This window comes from Leptosomus discolor, chromosome 7, assembly GCF_034619465.1.
Source record: "Leptosomus discolor isolate bLepDis1 chromosome 7, bLepDis1.hap2, whole genome shotgun sequence".
Classification (NCBI taxonomy): Eukaryota; Metazoa; Chordata; class Aves; order Leptosomiformes; family Leptosomidae; genus Leptosomus; species Leptosomus discolor.
In genome coordinates, this window is record NC_141397.1 from 16,749,969 (window position 1) to 16,769,010 (window position 19,042).

At 42.1% G+C, this 19,042-nt stretch overlaps 1 protein-coding gene across 4 annotated transcripts in view; it reads left to right on the forward strand.

Moving 5' to 3' along the window:
• RARB (retinoic acid receptor beta) overlaps positions 1 to 19,042 on the forward strand; it is a 193,633-nt gene that overhangs the window by 143,627 nt on the left and 30,964 nt on the right. For all 4 annotated transcript variants that reach the window (XM_086468632.1, XM_086468633.1, XM_086468634.1 and 1 more), the window contains one exon: positions 3,436 to 3,577. In XM_086468632.1, the coding sequence (XP_086324758.1) occupies positions 3,436 to 3,577 (142 nt within the window). The remainder of the gene's footprint in view (positions 1 to 3,435; positions 3,578 to 19,042) is intronic.

Below are 19,042 nucleotides of genomic sequence, written 5' to 3' on the forward strand. Positions count from 1 at the left end.
TGCTATCTGGAACCCAGCCTTAAAATGGTTTAAATGTGATTTTCTGTTCAGTGGGGCAGCAAGTGCCTGCTCTGCCCACCCCTGAGTCTTGCAGCGTTTTCTTTTGCTGCAGAGCTGCAGGTAACCAAAGCAGGTGAGGTACAAACCCCCACAGAGGGATTGACAGGACACTGTCTGTCTTTTTAGCCTCAGTGTCAGATTTGGGTAATGTTTCTGGACATGACCCTGCTTGCAGTGCCACCTAAAACTTGTGGCTGCACAGTGCCAGGCTTATGGAGGCAGCTGGGGAAACCGAGCCCCAGCCCCCAGCAAGCGCTCCTCGCCCGTCTGTGCTTGGACTGCTGTCACTCCTCATATGATGGCTGTGGTTTGGGGTTTATATGCAAAGAAACAAAGTAATATTATCTGGACATCTGTCTTAGTGCCAGTCCAGAGGAAAATTTAAAGATCAAATCTTCTCGGTGACATATTGCTGAGGTTTTAAAATGAGCTTGCCACAAATCTTAGTAGAAATGGTATCCCAGTGTTGTCTTAGGAAAGAGTACTTGGGGAGTGGGCGCTAACATACTGTTGAGAAACATGTCCTTAGTTTTGAGCCAGGATCACGTTATACCTTTTTTCACGTGAATATTTTAGGTAAACAAGTTAATTTTTCTTTTTGTTTTGTGAGTAACTCCAGGAAGAAAATCAAGTTCAGGTGTTAAAAAGTAATTTGTAAAATGACAGTCTAAGCTTCTACAATTAATATCCTCGTCTATATCTTTCACTCTTTTAGGACATTGCCTGGGGAGGTTAGGCTGTTGAAGAAACTGTCTTCATTTTGAACTGGAGATGTGCTTTTTCTGAGTTTGTTCTTCTTAAGCCTTTTATATTAGTAATGAATTCATGAATGCTTTATACTTGCTTCCTGCAGAAGTTGGGCTATGTGGTCAACTTCATATGGTACGGACTGAGACGGCCTTCTCTGCTTTCATTCCTGATGGGCTGTAATTAAAGCCTAGGTTGAAAGGATGCAGAACCTGCACCTAAACATCAGAACAACCAATCAATCTGTGGCTGCCATTAGCTACTGGTTATATTTTGGTGAAGTACAGGTATATTTGGAGGAGGGCGTTTCCTCTTTTCCCTGTATTGGATGACACTTTTGAAGCTCCTATTTCGATTCAAGTAGTGCCTATGTTAGTAAACCAGAAGTCTCTCAAGCGTGGATACGTGGCAGCCTCTGCCCCAAAGCCTGTGCAGACAAAGAGGAGGTTTTGGGGGCTGTTTTTTTCAAATTACTTCAGTTGTTCAGCAAGGTGATACAGTTGCTGTGCGAGAGGGTAATTTTTGTTTGTTTGAGCCATTTTGTTCCCAGCTCTGTCAGGCTGGTGGTACGAGAGTTATTCCATCCGTGACCATGTGTGTTAACTTACATGCAGACCTGGATTAAGCTAGGGTGGCTGCAGGGGAAGCTACCGGTCTTGGCTACCCCTGCCTCTTTCTAACTGAAAAGTGGAGACTGAATAGCCCGTATAGAGACCCTTGGACCAGCACAGTTCACCCTTTCTGTCTGTTGGATTAAACCAAAATAGATGCTGTAGACTTCTCACAGTTCTGGTTAGCATCCTTGGCAATTACTGCAGGGACAGGCATCGCAATTAGAGGAATATCAAAGCCAGAAAGTAGTAAGTGACTATTACCATAAATTTTCTTCTCGGCAAGTACACAAATGTATACGTGCTTGCCATGCTTTCCTATGCAAAGATTCAAGCAGTGTTAATGATCAAGAGTGTGGGATGTAAAATAACAGTTATTGATAACTTAAAAGGTTTAAATTGTCAAAACAAATAGCTTTAAATTCTTCTTCTGTGTCCAGTAGCTTAAGGAAAAGAAAGAAATGAAGAGTTTTTGTTTAACTCTTTGATGGTAGTATTAAGTATCTTCTAAATCAGAGGAGCTAACCTCAGGATGAGGCTTGCCTGTGCAAGAGCTGTGGAAAACTATTGCCAGGGGTTACGTGATTAAGGAGGCATTTTTCAGTTCTGAGTGAATTTGAGGTATTTTCATAACATTAGCATCTACAGCATGTTGGGTGTGCAAGGAATTTATGACCAGCCGTTACTGACTGTGCCTGCCCTACCACTCCCTGGTCATATGGCCAGAAACTCTCCCAGTTAACTCTGAACGATAGGGCTTTTGGCTTTTGAACTACTTTCATATCTCGGTGAGTGCTTCTAGGAGAGTCAATTTTATAGCTTACCATGATTGCATCCTTAGACAAATGCATTGTGGGCACAGAGCTATCATCCGCAGCATGAAGTTTACCACTTCCCTGTAGGGTGTAAACACGTGGCTGGTTGAAGAGTTTTAACCTCTCAAGCCCTCTAACAAGTATTAAATTGCTAACTATTCTTCCATAATGCTACAATGTTGACTGAAATTTGACCCTGGTGCTTGCGCTGAAATGATTTTCAAAATCTGAGTGAGAAGGTTAAATAGTGCTGTCAAATTTCCAAACGCCTGTTGCAGAAATACTTTCACTGAATATCTGTGGGTTGAGCTCTACAATGCTTAAACTAATCCTCTTTTTTTTTTCCTTCATTATTATATGATATTATCTAAAGCTTGATTTTTAGTGCAGATAAATAAATTAACTTGCTTTCTTCCCTTTTTCCGTGCCAGCTAATCTTACCATTTATGGCTGGTTTTCTCTGTTTTCCTTGCTGAAGGAGGAATCCAGTCAAATGGTGTTTCTTAAGTAGAAACTAGACCTCTAGTTCTCTTTAATTTCTGTTCAAGATCATTGTAATTACTTGATTATTTTCACAGCTGTATCTTGAGTAAGAAAAAAAATGCTGTAATTGGCAACTTTTACACATTCACAACTCAATAACCTGATGCTGGAACTCTTCCACCTGCAGAAGCCTCATTAATGGCTGTAGGAGTTCCAGCAGCTCTGAGACCTGCGTTTCAAATTATTTCTCTTTTTACATGCAGCTTCTGAACTAGAGAAACTCTGTAGTAACGAACAAAAATAGATGGGATCTTTAGGCTGAGAGAGTCTGTCAGTTGTTGAATGAGTGTTTGACTTCCAAGTGGATCTGTTAGGAAGGCTGTTGTTTAACCAACTCATTACTACATCCATAAGCCCAAGCCCTTTTTATTTGCGCTTTTTTGTAAAATCTAGGACTTCATTTCCTGAATGCCATTACTAGTTCTAGTTTTGTTTATTTTGGCCTTAGGTTGCATTATTTAATTAGTTTTTGTTTAAGAGATGAGTCTTAACGTTGCAAGAAACAGTGCTAAATTATAATAAGACTGAGTTTTTAAAGATGCTATACTCCAGCTACACCTTCAAATTTATTTTGTTATTTTAAAGCAATGTTAGTACCTGTCTCTAAGGGTTATGGGAAGCTCAAAAGTTCATTTGATTTCTTTTTTTCTTGATTTCAGGGCTTTTTCCGCAGGAGTATCCAGAAGAACATGGTTTACACATGTCACAGAGATAAAAACTGTGTTATCAATAAAGTTACCAGAAATCGCTGCCAGTACTGCAGACTACAGAAGTGCTTTGAAGTGGGAATGTCCAAAGAATGTAAGTTGTCTTCAGAAACAATTTATTAGTTGTCGTATCCTATGTATGTGTGGCAGTCGCAGGGGAGAAAAATATTATGCAATTATGTGATTGAAGCCAGTATCTGCATTCATGTGCAGAGAAAGAACTGTGAATTTTGTACACAACTTCAGACCAGTACTTCACGAGCTTCTGAGTCCTTAACTTTGTAACCTAAATGCTGTCAGTTAAGAACTTTCAGTGCAACACACTGCCTGGCCACCCTGTGTGGATGTGAGAGTGTCCAAGCAGGTAATTTCAACAAGTTTTCTAAGAGAACAAACGTCACAGATACTTGCTTTAAGATTGGATTATCTCCCATCTGCTGTAGAAACGGCTTCTTGGGGCAAGGGTGTAAGGGGAGCAGCGCTGCCTTCTTAAGTTCGGTTTCAGTCCTCCCTCTGCCCTGCATACCGGCTTGTGGTTTTGCTGGGCTCAATGTCAGCCCAGGCTGTCATTTCACGAGGGCTTCCCGCTGTCTCTCGTGGAGCAGGCAGCAGCCTTCTTCAGCCTTACACCTTCTCCCTTGCACCAGTGCAGGTGCTTGTGCCAGAGGTTGTTCTTTTAGTGGTAGGGCCAGTTTGTGCCATTTTACAAAACTGACAGTACAACAGCCTTGAGTCTTCTGTTCTTACTGGTTGAAGCTTCTCCAAAAGGTGAAACAAGCTGGCAAATCCTTTTCTAAACCTGCAAAGCCAGTAAACCTGACTATGTAAAAGTGCTGCCAAGTGCACAAAAAAAGTGCTCTTCTTTTCTAGAAATCTCTGGTTTGCCCTTTAAGTTAACATTTTAAAATATTTAGGTAGAAACCTGTGATTTTTTTCTTTTTCCAGTTTATTGATATCCCTGTCAAGCATGAAAACTTAGCTAAAAAAGCCATTCTCGAATCCCTATGGGGTAATGCTTCTGAAACTTTGTCAGTTTTGATTGGAGTGATTGCAGTAGCAAAAAAGTCTTTGGTGTAGTGATTTGATTGTGCAGGGGTTTTACCTCTATAAGTGATGTTCCTGATTTCAGCAGGTCAATTCCAATAATAAACACTACAGAAATTTGCAGTGTGTGCATAAGAGAGGGGGGAAAATTGCCCAACACCACTTCTTTACTTTAATTCACCCACAGGAGTTCCTTGCAGAGACTTTTAAGACCAGAGAAAAAAAAAATGTGACACTGATGAGACATTTATGACTGAACTGTGACTTAAACCTGTTCTTATCCTCAGCGTTTCTCCTTCCTGAGTTGCATGGGACTTCCCAGTAGTTCCCTTCTCTGTACATTGGCAGGAGCCGAAGAGGTCCCAGAGTCACACTGGTCCCTCCTGGTTGCATCCTATTGCTCTCTCCCACCCTCCCCTTCCTCTCCTCTCAGAGGAAGTGTGTTGAGGAGCAGAGAAAAAAACAGATACATCTTTAGGATCATTTTGCAGTGTTTCCAACTCCTTTTCATGGAAATATGAAATTGTGGTTATTGAAAAGGGCCAACATCAAGTTTCAGGCAACTTAGGAAGCCTTAGGATTTCCATGATTTCACTGTCCTTGTTGGGTTTTGTAGTTTTCTTGTGTGCCTGAAGTGCACTTATCTATTCTTATGTATGGATTTACTGAAGTGGAGACTGTGATGGGAGTAAAGGAGAAGGCAGGCTAAATACAAAGATGCACAAAGATGTAAGATTGAATGAGGAGGATTTTATTGATAGGTATTTGACTGCATATATATCTGTGCACATGAAGCTTTTTTCCTTGATAACTGCAGTATGATGCAGTTTAGAAGAGAAGAAAAAATACTTTTCTCACCTGAGGGCTTAGTAGTCTTGAATTCTTAAGGATTTTGTTGTTGACGTGAAGTAGTAATCTTATTAAATGCTGTAACGTCACATCAGAGTAGGTTTTGGAAATACCAGCAGTACTTCTAACATGTTAACCAAAGTTACTTAGTGTAAAGTATAAAGACTTAGTGCCTTTTAGGTGATGGATTGTTTTCTCCCATAGGGTAACTGGAGCTTTGCCAACAAGAATTAAGGTTTTGCTCTGCCTATTTCCTTGGGTGAACTGAGTGAAATTGCCCTTTGGCAGTTGCCTTTATCTCAAACCACTACAGGAACTGAAAGGGGGATAGCAGGTTGGAGGGGGAACAGAGGATACTGGGGAGAAGTGAGGAATGTCCTCTGGCTGCATTTGTGTAGAAGGCATTTGCAAAGGAATAGAGAAATTATTTTAAATGTCATCAGTTTGAATGCAGCATGTCTTAATCTTCTGGGTTTAAGAACTAAGTCTGAAGCTATTCCATGTTATCCCTTCATAAACAGGAGCTTTTAATTGCCTAAGAGATTTGAAAAACTATTTTCTTATCTGACCTTCTTTCATATGTGTCTCCAGGTTTCAGTTCCATTTCTTTAGAAGTTTATGTAAACAAAGGCACATTTGTCAGTGAGCTTTTTCTTACCAGATAGAGGTTTTTCTTTTCCCCCAATACCTTATTCACATTTTGTTTTTCTGTCTTCTTACAGTTCTGTTAGCTTGTAACGTGAAAGCCATGAACAAAGGACAGAAAAAAGTATCAGAGAAGTCTTATAGGGAAACAAACCCACAATGGTCAAACCAGTCCCAAATGGGGAAGGTAATCATTGTGGGCAGCTGCAAATAGGAACCGCAAGGACTGTGCCCAGGAGCTAGGAAGAAGTAAATGCAGAATTTCAGTATACAGAAAAATCTGTGCTTAAATGCTACGGTCCTGTGTTTATTTGTTCTGCCTTTAAAGGGCATGCAAAAGTACTTGCATGTGCCTTTTGAGCTTAATGAGCAGTAACACACAAATGTCAGAGATGAGATGAGAACTGGCTGCCTCGCCAGTGTGACAAGCAAGGTTTTAAGAATGGAGGTACAGTGACTTGGAAGAGAAGGGGTGCTGAGCATTTCTTGTATGCTTTTATCTTGGTTTAGAGAATGAAGTGAGAAGATGAAGGAATGCACTGAATTTGCATTTCATTATAGTTTGTTTTGTTCGTGTAGGGAAAAAAAGTTATCTTCGACTCTGTGTTACTCCCCAGATCTGATCAAGAGAGGTCAATAACAGGACTGCCTCCAGGGCAGGAGTGGAGTTATTTGCCTTGTGATAATATCTGCAAGACCCGCTGAAACTGGATCCCACTAGTGCAGGGACTGTCTTTCATTGTGCAGTCGCTGTTGCAAAAAGTTTGTGCTCCAGATAGACAAGACAAAGGGTGTGAGGGGAAACAGCTTAGTGATGACTGTCTTATCATCCTACAATGGGGCAAAACACAGCTTGGAATAAAGCCCTGATGTCTCTCATCTGATCCTCCTCCTCCAGAAAGTGTTGAGCTTGTGCCCCTGCAACCTGAGCTGCAGCTCTTGGTGCAACAGCCCAGAGCTGGCCCTCCACCAGCAGCAGTGCATCAGGTTTTGGGTTGTTGTGTGGCTGTCCCACGGCAGTTCATGGGTGGATGCTCAGGACAGTGTGTAGGTGCAGCTGAGGCTCTGGCCCCCACTCTAAACCGTTTCTATCCTTCTTACCCTTCCAGCCTGTTACTATTTTTAATTAACACATCGTGATCACACAGGATTCTTTTTTTTTTTTTTTGCTGCTGAAGTGGGAAGGCTACTAAGGCTGACAGTGGCTCATTATGTGATGGAGAGCCTTAGGAAACTAACCTTTGCCCTTCTATTACGTGATCTCTAAGCTGATGTTGAAGCACCATCCTTGGCCTGACCCCAGGTGTCAGCAAGAAGCACACTGTTGCCTGGATGCACAGACCTCAGTCCTCGGGAGCAGGCGAGGGGTCACGCGTACGGCGCTGCCTCCTGCGATCAAGGGAGCACGTGGGAAGCCGGTCAAAACTCTCAACCAATAATGGACTCTTTCAAGCAGAATGGTGGAACATAAGCTTTGTAAGGGTGAAGCCTGCCCTTAAAGAAAACTTAAACTGTACTTATTGCAGGCTACAAGGGGGAAGAAAATGGAGTTTCCTTCTGCCAGAACTACTCAGCTTAGCCCAGCAGTTCTTCCACTTCCATCCTCTTTTATAAAATCTGCAGGCTGCAAGGACTGTCACTGTGCTCGATGATCTTTGGGGTCCCCCTCAGACATGCACCCAGCCCACATACCGGGGTGTGATGCAGAGAAGCCCTCCATGGTATAAACCTCATCTGCAGTGAGCTCTAACAGAGCAAAATTATGTTTATAAAGGCACAGAATTATTGTTCCAGATTGCTTCAGTGCACTGAAGCAATGTTCAGATTTGTAAATCTGCTTACAATTAACCTCTCTGGAGGGAGCGAAGGAGGAAGGGAGGGAATGCAGGGGAATTACCATGAAGTGGAGAGAATCCAGTTTTTGTGCTCCATATTTGGGTTTTTTTTTAAGCTTGCACAGAGATGTCTGTAACTCTTTGTCACAGACTTCAAAGTCTTAGAGTATTTAAATGTTCATGCATATGATTACATTCTGCTACTGAACAATAGAATTAATTGATTTACTTATTTTAATTCTGGTTTAAATGGCAACCAGGAAACATCAATTTGTAGAACTGTCATGTTTGCATTTTTTATTTCATATTTCTGTTCCATTTTCTTTCAGACTCCTTAGTGAAATGCGATTGTATCTCCAATGAGTGGCTAAGTGGAGGGCTAGTCTGCATAGTTACGTTTGAGAATTTCATACAGATTCCATTGATGCAATTTAAAAGTGAATTAATTAGAATGCATGAAATCTTTGTTTAGGTGCTTTTACTCAGAACTGAACTGGTTTTTTAATTCTTTTTAGCAGAAAAGCAAAAAAATTCAGCAGAAAGCACTGGTTTGAAGAATTGTTTCTGCTTTGCTACAGGCTAGATTTTTAACTAGATGCCTAAATACCACACAGTGGCTGGGGGCTTTTTCAAAAATTCCAGCAAAGCTGCCTCGCCTACTGACTCGCCTTGCTTTCTCGAGAGGCATGAGCTAAATATCAGAGTGGAAATCGCAAAACCCTGAGTTCTGTTCTGGGACTAATTCCTCTCTCTAAACAGTACAGGCTGGTTAAACTAGCTTTCCTATCTTGAGAGGTGAAAATGATGAGGTTTTTTACAGGGGCTGGGAGACTTTGTATTGTAAGAGCTTTGAAAGTGAAAGATATAAACTGTGAAAATATCAATGAAATTAAGAATTTGAGGATATAGATAGTGGAGAAACTGTGGCCAAGCCCTCCCAGACCACAGTTTTTTCATTTTGTTCATTAAAGTTGGATTGGGTTTTTTTTCAGTTGCTGGTCAGATAGGAATGCTCGTATTTATTTTTTCAGACTGAGAAACTGAGAACTTTTAAAAGATAACACCAAATGCTCAGTATCACTGATGGAGAGATTTTTTAAGATAAGAGCAAAGCCAATACGAAGGGTCTTCCTGCTACAAAAACTGCAATGCTGTAGCGTCAGTCTGTCCTCTGCCAGAGATAATTGCACACTTTGTTATGCAGGGTAGCTGAAAATGATTTATATACAATTAAAATTCTCTTGTAGAGAACCGGGTTCTAGTTGTTGCACGTTGTTTCCCATGGTTGAACAAACATCTCTTGCTTTTTGCATCGGTTTGGTGTCTTCAAAGAAGCAGATGTGCTTTGCTCTTGTCCTTTTGGGGTCTGCCTCTTTTGTGTTCTAGCCTTTCCCCCTGATTTTGCATAGCGTTCGCTTGCCAGCTTTAACGTTTAAAGGAGGAACTTAGATTGAATGTTATTATTCATAATTTACTCTATGTTCTGTGAAGATGGTTATGTAATAGCAGTAATTGCATCAACTCACCTAATGAGCTTTCCCTCCAGTGCCATGTACAGCAGATTAATAGCCCATGAATTCATTTGCAGCTCGTTGTGTTTCAGAAAAGTATTTCAGGCAGCAATTAATAAACTGCAAAAGAAAATAACATAAAAAATGATTTTTTTTTATTACGTTAACTCTCCAGCTGAACAATTTATTGGCACCTTTCATGATGCAGCCAAGTAAATTCTCTCCTGATTCCTCAAGCCGCGTGTGTTTAGTGAACCCTGCTCAACTCAAGACTGTTTGGTAATTAGTCTGATCTTTGTATCCTAAAATGTTAGGAAAAGCTGTGAATAAAGTCCTGAAGTTCTCTTTTTCTTCTGTTCATTGCCTTTCAGGCATTACACAAATAGCTGTAATTTTAAACCATAACATGCTAGTGCTGTGAATTCCCCCCCCCCCCCCCCCGCCCCACCTTTCTTGCGTAGAAAACCCATAATTGTGTAAGCTAAGAATTGAAGACCCTGGCCAATAAACAACCCCTGGCACTGTTTCTGTGCTGCTTGTTGTCAGCTCCAGCGTCCTGTACCTCCCAAGTGGTGGGACTGAGCCCAGAGCAGGGACCCAGGGAGGGTCAGGGGGTGCTGCTGCCCTGCAGGAAGATAAACCAGAGGTTGAACGCCACTGGGGAGGGAGATGCTGGGAGAAAGGCACAGAGGGGGAAGGGAGAGCAGGGAAACTCGTGCATTTTGCAGAGTAAGAGGGAATGAGGTGATTGAACCCAATGGGAGAAGAGCAGCAGTGAGATGCCAGGGCGGCAGCCTGGTCCATTGGGCAAGTGTCTAGGGGAACTGGGAGACTGTCCTGGTTGAACATGGCCAGTCTCTCCAGGCTGCTCTAGAATTGCTCTTCCCATCTTTTTTTTTAACGTCTTTATCAATTTTTCATGTTTTACATAAATTCTTTTCAAAAAAACCCCAGTTATCTCTGCCCCTCACCTTAATCCAAAAGAAGCACTAGGCCTTGGCTTGTCTTTAAAAGTAGTAATTTTATATATATATATATATATATATATATATATATATATATATATATTTTAAAACCTTTTCCCTCATTTTGGGCTCTTGAGGACTGAGTAAGCATAAAGGGAATTCCTTCAATAAGCTCCTACAAAGATTGATTACATGTCCTCAGCTGGAAGTTACATTAAGACTTATTCGCTAAGGTATAGCTACCGTCGTGAACTTTTCATCGCTCTCTGCTGTCTCTATGACAACACGGATCCTGGCAGAAGTTACCAGGGCTTGTGTGCTCCCTGCAGCCTTTGTCTGCATCCATCAATCCTAGTCCTCGGTGACTGTAAATGTGTGCCTTTCTTACATTTTTGCTTAACAAGGTGTTTTATTGAAGTTGTGACGCTTCTAAAGTTATGCTAATCATTTGTACTGCAGTACCTGACCATAGTCTGAAGGAGATGTGCTTTAAGAAAGGAAAAAGTGTCAATTAGATATTAGTGGACTTTCTGCATGCCTCTTGAACTTGTCCTGAGGAAGAAATTCAGCTGAATGACACAGAGTTCTTATACGAGTAACTTTTCTTTCATTATAGGTGAAACTTGGAGATAACTAGAGCCAGTGAAAAGTGTAATGCATATACAGTCTAATATCTACTTATGCCTGCAGCACACTCCAAGAAGTATGTGTTACTGTTCGGTGGCTCTAGCGAAGTCCTCAGGCTTGATTGAACCCTTTTGTTTTTTTAAGGGAGCACATTTCGTCAGAGCCCACGGAGTGGCCTATGGCTGTCTGTTGATGCTAGCAGCTCAGGTTTCCGTGGTGGTCCTGCCATGTGCCACCTCCTCCGGAGGTCCGGCTCTTCTGTGAGGACAGTTAGTGGTGCTGACGCAGGCTGAACTTTGCATTTTTTCGTTTCACACCTTTGGGGTTTTTTAGGGATCATCACATGCTTTCTTCAGTCAGTTGCCAAGTAAAAGGCATTTTGGGCAGATACTTCTTACAAAACTGCTTTTTAACATGGATCTGGTTGTTTCCTTGGCCTTTTTCTGTTACTTTTTGTCCGCTGCTTTGGTTTTGGGGCATCCATGGAGGACTTACAGCATTATTCCAGATCATACTTATAAGGACACTGTCTCTATGCATTTATGTTGCCATTGCAGGTAGCCTTTGCCTCTTCTTGACTTTAGCATCCAACTGCTTCCACGGCAGGGAATCTGGGTTATCTTTTCTGCCTTGTGCTATGCTGGGCAATGCTGCTGTAAGCAGATGAGAAATCTGGAGGTAGCCTGTCCCTGCCCGGTCCATGTGCTCCGAAGCACAGGGCTGAGGCCACGCTTGCTTGATCATGCAGACATAACTGCTGAGACCCCAATCCCATGACCTCAAAAGCTTTGTTTCAGAGCTTCCATTCTTCCTTTATGCACTCAGTTCACTGCTTCGTATTCCTCATTCGGATTGTTTTCTTGTTCGGGGGCACGGGGCATCTTTGATGCATCTCTTTCTCCTAATTGCTATCGTGCCATGCGAGTTGTGCTTTCTATACTGGCACCTTGTCGTTTCTCTGCTATCTTTTTTTCTCCCTTTGAAAGCTACTTTTTTGGGGGGGATGTTGACTCTGAAGATGGAGAAATGTTGATGAGATAAATATCAGTCTGGGAACGAGCAAATTGCCAGTGTCCTGAGCCTTGAAGCTAAACACAGCTTATTTGGTTGTCGTCAGGCCAACCTGAAAATGTTATCTACAGTAGCCAAGGTTCATGAGAAATGCAGTAAATTGTTCCCAAGAGTTCTGGGAAGTCTAAACAGCAGCAACCCGAATGTGCCTGAAAGACTCTGTATCAGAGGAGATGTGTATTTGGTCCTTCCCCTTAGAAAGGGAATGTGCACGTCTTTCTGATGGTTTATATCTGCAAACTTACTTCCTCGTTTTCCTGGTGATCGCTTTAGAGGAGGTCGTGCCGCGTAGGATAGGTGCCTCTGCAGAAGGCAAAGAAACAAAGCTCATGATAGCCTCTCTGTGGAGAGCGATTCCTGTGCTGATGGCGTGGAAGATAGAAAGCAGGCGCTCGGAAACCAGTAAGCTCTCAAAGACAGTTTAGGAAGATCTCTACATAAGTAGATGAGGCCTTGGATTTCCCTCTGCTGCTGTCAGGCTCTTATGGCTTGCTTTCATCCACGGTATGAATTGTTATAGCAGAGGGAGTTTTCCATTGCCATGCCCGCCATAAGCCAGCTGACATGTTGCAGCTCCTCCTGCTGGGATGCTGGCCCTAGGACTGTTCTCTAAAAATAGCTTTGATTTGGTCTTGGTTTGACTTGGTATCACATGCTCAATTTAAAATACATCAGAACAGTTAATCTTCAGTTCTTCAGCTCTTGCGTGGAAAGTGTACAGGATTTTTTAAAGTTCGATGGCATACAAGCAGTAGAAATAACGACCTTTCTATCCAAACTTAAACAACACTCTGCTGTTAATACCAACAAAAGGAAAAAGAAATATCATAGAGCGTTGGGATTTTTAATGTCTTTTGACCCAAAGTGAATAGAAACAGTTTTGCCCCCTCTCACCTTATTCCAGTACTTGTTCACATGCTTGCATGTTTCTGAAAGCTCTTAAATTTTTAAATCTAGGTCTTAAGAAAAGTCTGTCAATCAGATAACAGCTCTGAAAACTTAATTTAACAAGTAGTAGCTTAAAGCCCTACAGGCAGTGCCTGTGGCTGATAGGCATTTAATCAGCTGTGGGATCATTTCTCAGTGCTGTGTCTCCATAACTGTTGCTCATTGTCGATATAAACAGATTTGGTAAGTAAATGTGAGGAAATTATCTGACTTTTGGAGATGTTTACCTGAATTTCAGAGTTAAAGCTAAGTGGAATTCTTCCCCTGGCAAAAAGTGCAACAGAAAGCAAACATGCTTTTAGTTGGATTACAGGCATGGTTAGTCATCTGACAGACAGTTTTAATGGAGTCAGAAAGATATGCTGGGGAAACATGCTGACCTACTTTTCTTTCTTTCTATCTTTCTTTCTTTCTGTCTATCTTTCTGTCTGTCTGTCTTTCTACTTTTAAGCAAGTGAAATATTAATTTAAAAACTCCCCATGAAGTTAGATTTTGCTGACAGAGCTCATTTTATAATTAATTTATTTACAGTTCTGCTTGTGGTATGATAGATGGTTTGAGTAATGGAATTTCATCAGGTTGTTTTTGTTTCTGTTAGGAAATTGGGTTACATCTGAGAAATACATGTTCTTCCCTCTTTCCAGGACAAAGCAATCAGCTTCAAGTTAATGAATGATTTAAGTCTAATCCTCTGAGGGAGAACTTTACAAACCATGTAAAATGACAGACTAACAAAGCGTATTACATTTGTATCGTTTTCAACGCATTATATTTTTAATCATTTTTTGTCTTTAAACTTGTGGGAAGAGGGATTACCGGCAGATAGTGTCGTGCATTTTGCATTTGGGATTGTTTTTTCCTATGATAAGTAGGTCGATGCTCCACTGTTAGTGTTTTCTTGGAGGCAGAACTCAGTGTTTTTAAACCTGGGAAATTCTTAACCATAAAACTTGAGAGCCTGAAAAGAAAGCATTAAATTAAGTAGGAAAATCTAGCAGTGAAGGTGGATTAAAACATCGCAAACAGAAATACTAAATTGAATGATACTGGAAGATAAGGGAAAGCTTTTTAAAAGCAGTGCAGGCATCACTGCACTCTCTCCCTTAGCAGCAGGCACACATGCAGTGCATCGGATGGCTCAGGGGTGCCAGGTTGCTGCCTCCCTGGCACGGAGATGTGCTTTACTCCCTTGGCAGCAACAGATAGTTTTGATGAGGAGGTCTCTGTGCGGTTGAAGGAGCAGGAGAGGTCGTTGTTCCTTGACTTAGCGGTCAATCCAGAGACACTGTTTTCACCTGCTCTGTCTCCTCCTATTTCCGTCATTCAGGTTTCCTGCTGTCAGTCAGCCCTGGTGCTATGGGTGCTGCTGCAAATCCTTTACTTCTTCCCATCTTTCCTGAAAAAAAAGTTCTGGTTTCCTTGTTTTTATTTTAACTCCCAACTAGCTGGTTACAGTTTGTGTTATGGAAATAGTACCACAACGTAAGAGAGGCAGAAAAAATGGAAATTGCCAGGAATTGCAGGAGTTTACAGGGAGTGATATTACATTTCAAAGAATCCACAAGTTACTTGTGCTCTTAGGAAATGTAGTACTTTTACTTGCTTTCATACATTGTGTACTTTTAGAGGATGTGCCAGTGGCAGAGTAAAGACTGAAATTTATTTTTTTATAGTTTTAAAAACTAAGTATAAGATGTTTATTTTGGCTTATGCATGCTTTGGCTAATGCATGAGTGTGTTTTCTATATCTCAAGAGGACTGAAATTGCCATTGCATGGGCTTTAGCCATTTTGTAACCTAGAGGCATCAGTAGAGGAGGCATCAGCCCAGGAAGACAGATCAGCAGTAAATGAACGTCCTTATGTGATGAGTTGCTGCACCTTGCATGTTCAACGTCACTCACTGCACCGTAGCTGTGTGAGCTGCTCCTTATATAAAACAACTGTCTGCCCCCTGTTTTTCCTGCTGTAGCGCTGCTTCTAGGTGACCCATGACATGGTTTGTTTTGATTATAGTGGAGAGACAATGGGGAAGAGCCACTCAAAAAAGTGTCACTTCTGAAATTTCATCATGGTGGGTTTTTTCTGAGACAGAAGAATCGTTGATACTGGAAGATGGAGCATTCGATTTAGTGAAGCTTGAGTTGCTCTCTGACAATATTGGTGTGCCTCTGTTGGGCAGGAAGCAAGCCGGGCTCTTGTGTTTCAAATTAGGTGTTTCATGAAGATAGATGTGGAAGTTCAGAGCTCAGAGTGTGTTTTGTCTCATAGTCCACGTTGCACAGTGCCACACTCTCTGATTATGCATTGAGGAGCTCAGGGATCAAACCCATACAGTCTAGGTCCCTGTAACAAGTGACATGGAGAATTGTTAGTTCATAAGAGCCTTTTGACAGCATTTTCCTACAAGAATGGTGCTTGATTTGGCCCTCTCTGTAATTTGGAAGAGAACCTCAATGCATGCTTTCTTTTTCCCCTTTGAATGCTGCTGCTAAATCAGAACATCCAGAAAATAATTTTAAATTGAAAAGGAGTACAAATAATTTAAAAAAACCCTAAATATAAGCAAGATAGTTGTTATTAAGAAAAAGAAACCCTGTTATGTTCAACCCTCTCCCATAAAAAAATGAAAGTACACAGGGAGAGAAGAGATAAGCAGAAAAGTTTTATTCCTTTAATTCTGTAGAAGGCTTAAATCCTGCTTATACTAAGGAGAAGGTCAAAGCCTTTTCTTGGCAACTTTTCTTGTTTTCTAAGTCAGTTACAGCTATGTCACGTGTTTATTAGGACATTTTCCTACTAGAATTTAAGCATGGCAAGTCATGAACATATATAGAACCATACAGACACATCAGCTGCCTTACACAGGGTATGCAGTATTAAGCCCCCTGAGTTTTGGGGTCTTCTTTCTTGACTGGGGGGACAAGGTGGGGAGATAACCCTATGGTAAATGGGCCTTGCAGTATGGAATAATGGACAAGGAACATTTAAACATATTCCCTAGAAACCAGGGTGTGGGAAGAATAAGGCAATTAGGAGGAATCACTAGATATCCTGTCTTAACAGTTTATGATATATATTTTTAATGAGTATTTAATCTCTAATGCTGTGTGATGGATTAGAAAACAGGGGGAGTCAGGCCTCTTTCTGTGCATACTTCTATGTTTCCCCTTCATTGAACATTTTCTCTGGGCAAATTGTTTAACTTGAGCTGGTTGGAGGTATTCCAGCACAACAGAGCTTCACTGAAAAATAACACTGGATTGAATCCCAAAATGCAGAGTTGTCAGCATCGTGTAGTGTTCAGATTTGCAAAATCTTGGGGTGAGTTGCAAGGGGGCCCGGGAAGGATCCTTGTCGGTTCCTGTCCTCCACGCTGTGCGTCCCAGGCCCTGGGGGAATTGCCTGCGCCGTGCCTGCCAGGCGGCCTGGGGCTCTGGGGCGGTCCTGTGGCTGGCTGGGGAGGTGGATGTTCATCAGCTCTTCCAGGAACTGAATAAAGCTCTGCTTTTGGAAATCGGAGTTTTCAGCCCGTGCTTCCCATGGGGGTTGTAGCCCAGGAACAATATCCTGAGGATCTCATAAAAAGCCTTCTGTAAGTGCATCTTGCATCCGGCATTTGCCACAGTCTTGGAGAAGACCATCCTAGCTGGAAGGAGGTACCGAAGCTGTGTATGATGAGTTCAGTGCCCAATCCCACACTGTTGAAGGACCTGAAAGATTTGTCATTGGCATCAATGAGATAAGCTGAGGGTAGAAACCACTAGTAATGCCAGTTAATCCTATTATGGGTAGTCGTTTGTAATGTCAACTGGCGACCACCACCTTCACTTAGTTAAGGACCAGCTGTGTGTTGAATTCAGAGTCCTTGCTCAGCCCTTGGCTTCCCTTTCAGACGTCATCTCACGTTGAAGTTGCATCCTTTGTTTTCATAGAGAAGTCTGGGAAAACTAGGTCAGTTTATCCAAGTAGAAATTATTATTTTATTGAGTTAACTCTGTGATGACCTGCTGCCTGTTTGCCTTCTCAAAATGAACTCCCTTGTGTGCAGTAAGTCTTGCACTGGAAGTTGCAGAGGCCTCAGTAATCACTTTGATTTCAAATCAACAATAAAAAGGCTGCTTTTTTTAGTATCTTGTTGTTTCCTGGAAACAAGTGTCTGTCTGCTTTGCTCCTCGTATGATCACTACATCAGGCTGGTCTGGTGTACTGTGAAAGCGCTTAATGTAAAAAGGTTATGTGCTGGCTTTACTGGGGATATTTAAAATATCTTACGGAGAAATCGGGATTTGATGCTGCTTGACCCTGTCTGAGAGAATTAAGCTCTTTAAGCCAGTCCTGTAGTTACTAGCATGCCCTCTTTTTTAAATAATCTGGTCTATTTACTCCTGTTATTTCAGAACTTAAGTCCAGAAAGTCCCAGACAAGAAAGCAATTTTTTTGTTGTTAATGAAAGAGTAGTTGGAACGTATTTTAAAGAACTTCTTTGGCATTGTACATAAAAGATAAAATATATCAAAATAGACAGTCTGATAATTAGGTGCAGGCTTGTGGAGTGATTCATGTCATAACGTGAGTGCTGAAACAGCTGAGGTTGCTGCAGGTGTGTTAAGGGAATTCGACCCCGTAATGCCACGGTGCTTCTGCCGCTACATAAAGCAGGAGTACAGATGTCCGGAGAGCCTGCATTAATAGATGAAAAGCAGTATTTCTGTGTGTGAATTATGGATGGAGCAGCATATATTAAACACAGAAGCAATAGCCTTTGTCTCCCAGGCACTGTTTGCTTTGAAGAGTCATGTTAAAGCCTGCTGCTATCCCAGGCGTAGAGATCGTAGGTGCAGAGACCCTGGGTGCGAGCTGGGGCTTCAACTGCTGCAGGTTAAGCCCCGCTGGGGCTCAGCGCCGAGTTACACCATGCATGGGCAGAAAGGGATGTCCTGCCCAAAGAAAAACCTGGGAGGCAGAGACATTTCAACTGCCTCAGCTCGCCTGTGTGGCATTTCAGGGTGGGCAGTGAGACGCTAAAGCTGAAAGTGAATAACCTCGTTTACCTGTGTCAGCAGCCAGCTTCAGCGGGGCTTTTATGGGAATGCGCTGACGTTGCCAGCCCAGCACTCCCAGATCCTGCCGGCTGGCTTGGCTTGGCCTCCCTGAAATCCTGCGGATGGAAAGAAGTCGTCCCCTGAACTCCTTTCGTTCTCCTTGGGTTACAGTTGTGAAAAAAGGACGATGTAATCTTAAAAAAAAAAAAAAAAAGAAGTACCCTGCCCCAATAACAGATATACAGATTGTTTATTCCAGTTGCTCGGCTTTTACTAAAGGAGGGGAAGTAAACAACATGCTAAAATGCAGCCAGATGCAATAGTTGAGTGTATTAATTTACTCTTTGATGAAGCCTTTCTTTTAATATTATGGCAAAACAGTTTTAATGACAGACACTGTTAATTAAAAAATCTGACCCAGCTCCAGACCAAGCCCACCGGCTGTGTTGTACTGCATATTCATGTGAGGCTTAAACAGTAATTTTTTTGGCTGATCTTCCAGTACTTTTAGGTCCACCTGGTTAAGTAATACAGTTCCTCCCTTCTCTTGCTCCCGGGCCGCCTCTCTTGGCAGAGCAGGTCATTCGGTGGCAGCTCCAGCCAGCCGGGAGAGGAGCCCAGGCAGGGAGGCTGAGCATGGCGGTGGAGCTGCACAATCTGTGTCCCCCTGCCCACCGCTTCAGGGGCCAGGCCTGGCACATTGAGAGCTGGAAATAACCACCCGATCTTAATTTTATTTATTTATTTTGTTTTAGTAATAGAAGTATCAACAAGCCTTTTCCCTTAGGAAGGAATTTTTGTAAGTTCGTAATGGTGTGTTTTCCACGTTAGCTTCATAGGAATAGGTAAATAGTAGCGCAGCTATTTCTTTGCTTTTATTATTCCTGGCCTAGTGGGAGGCCAGGGCTGCAAGCTGCCGAGGCTGTAACGCAGGCTAATGCTGCGAGTCACGACTACGGCTCCCTTTCTTAAAACATGCCGGGAACAACTGTTCCTCCGCCTTCATGAGCTCAATTTAC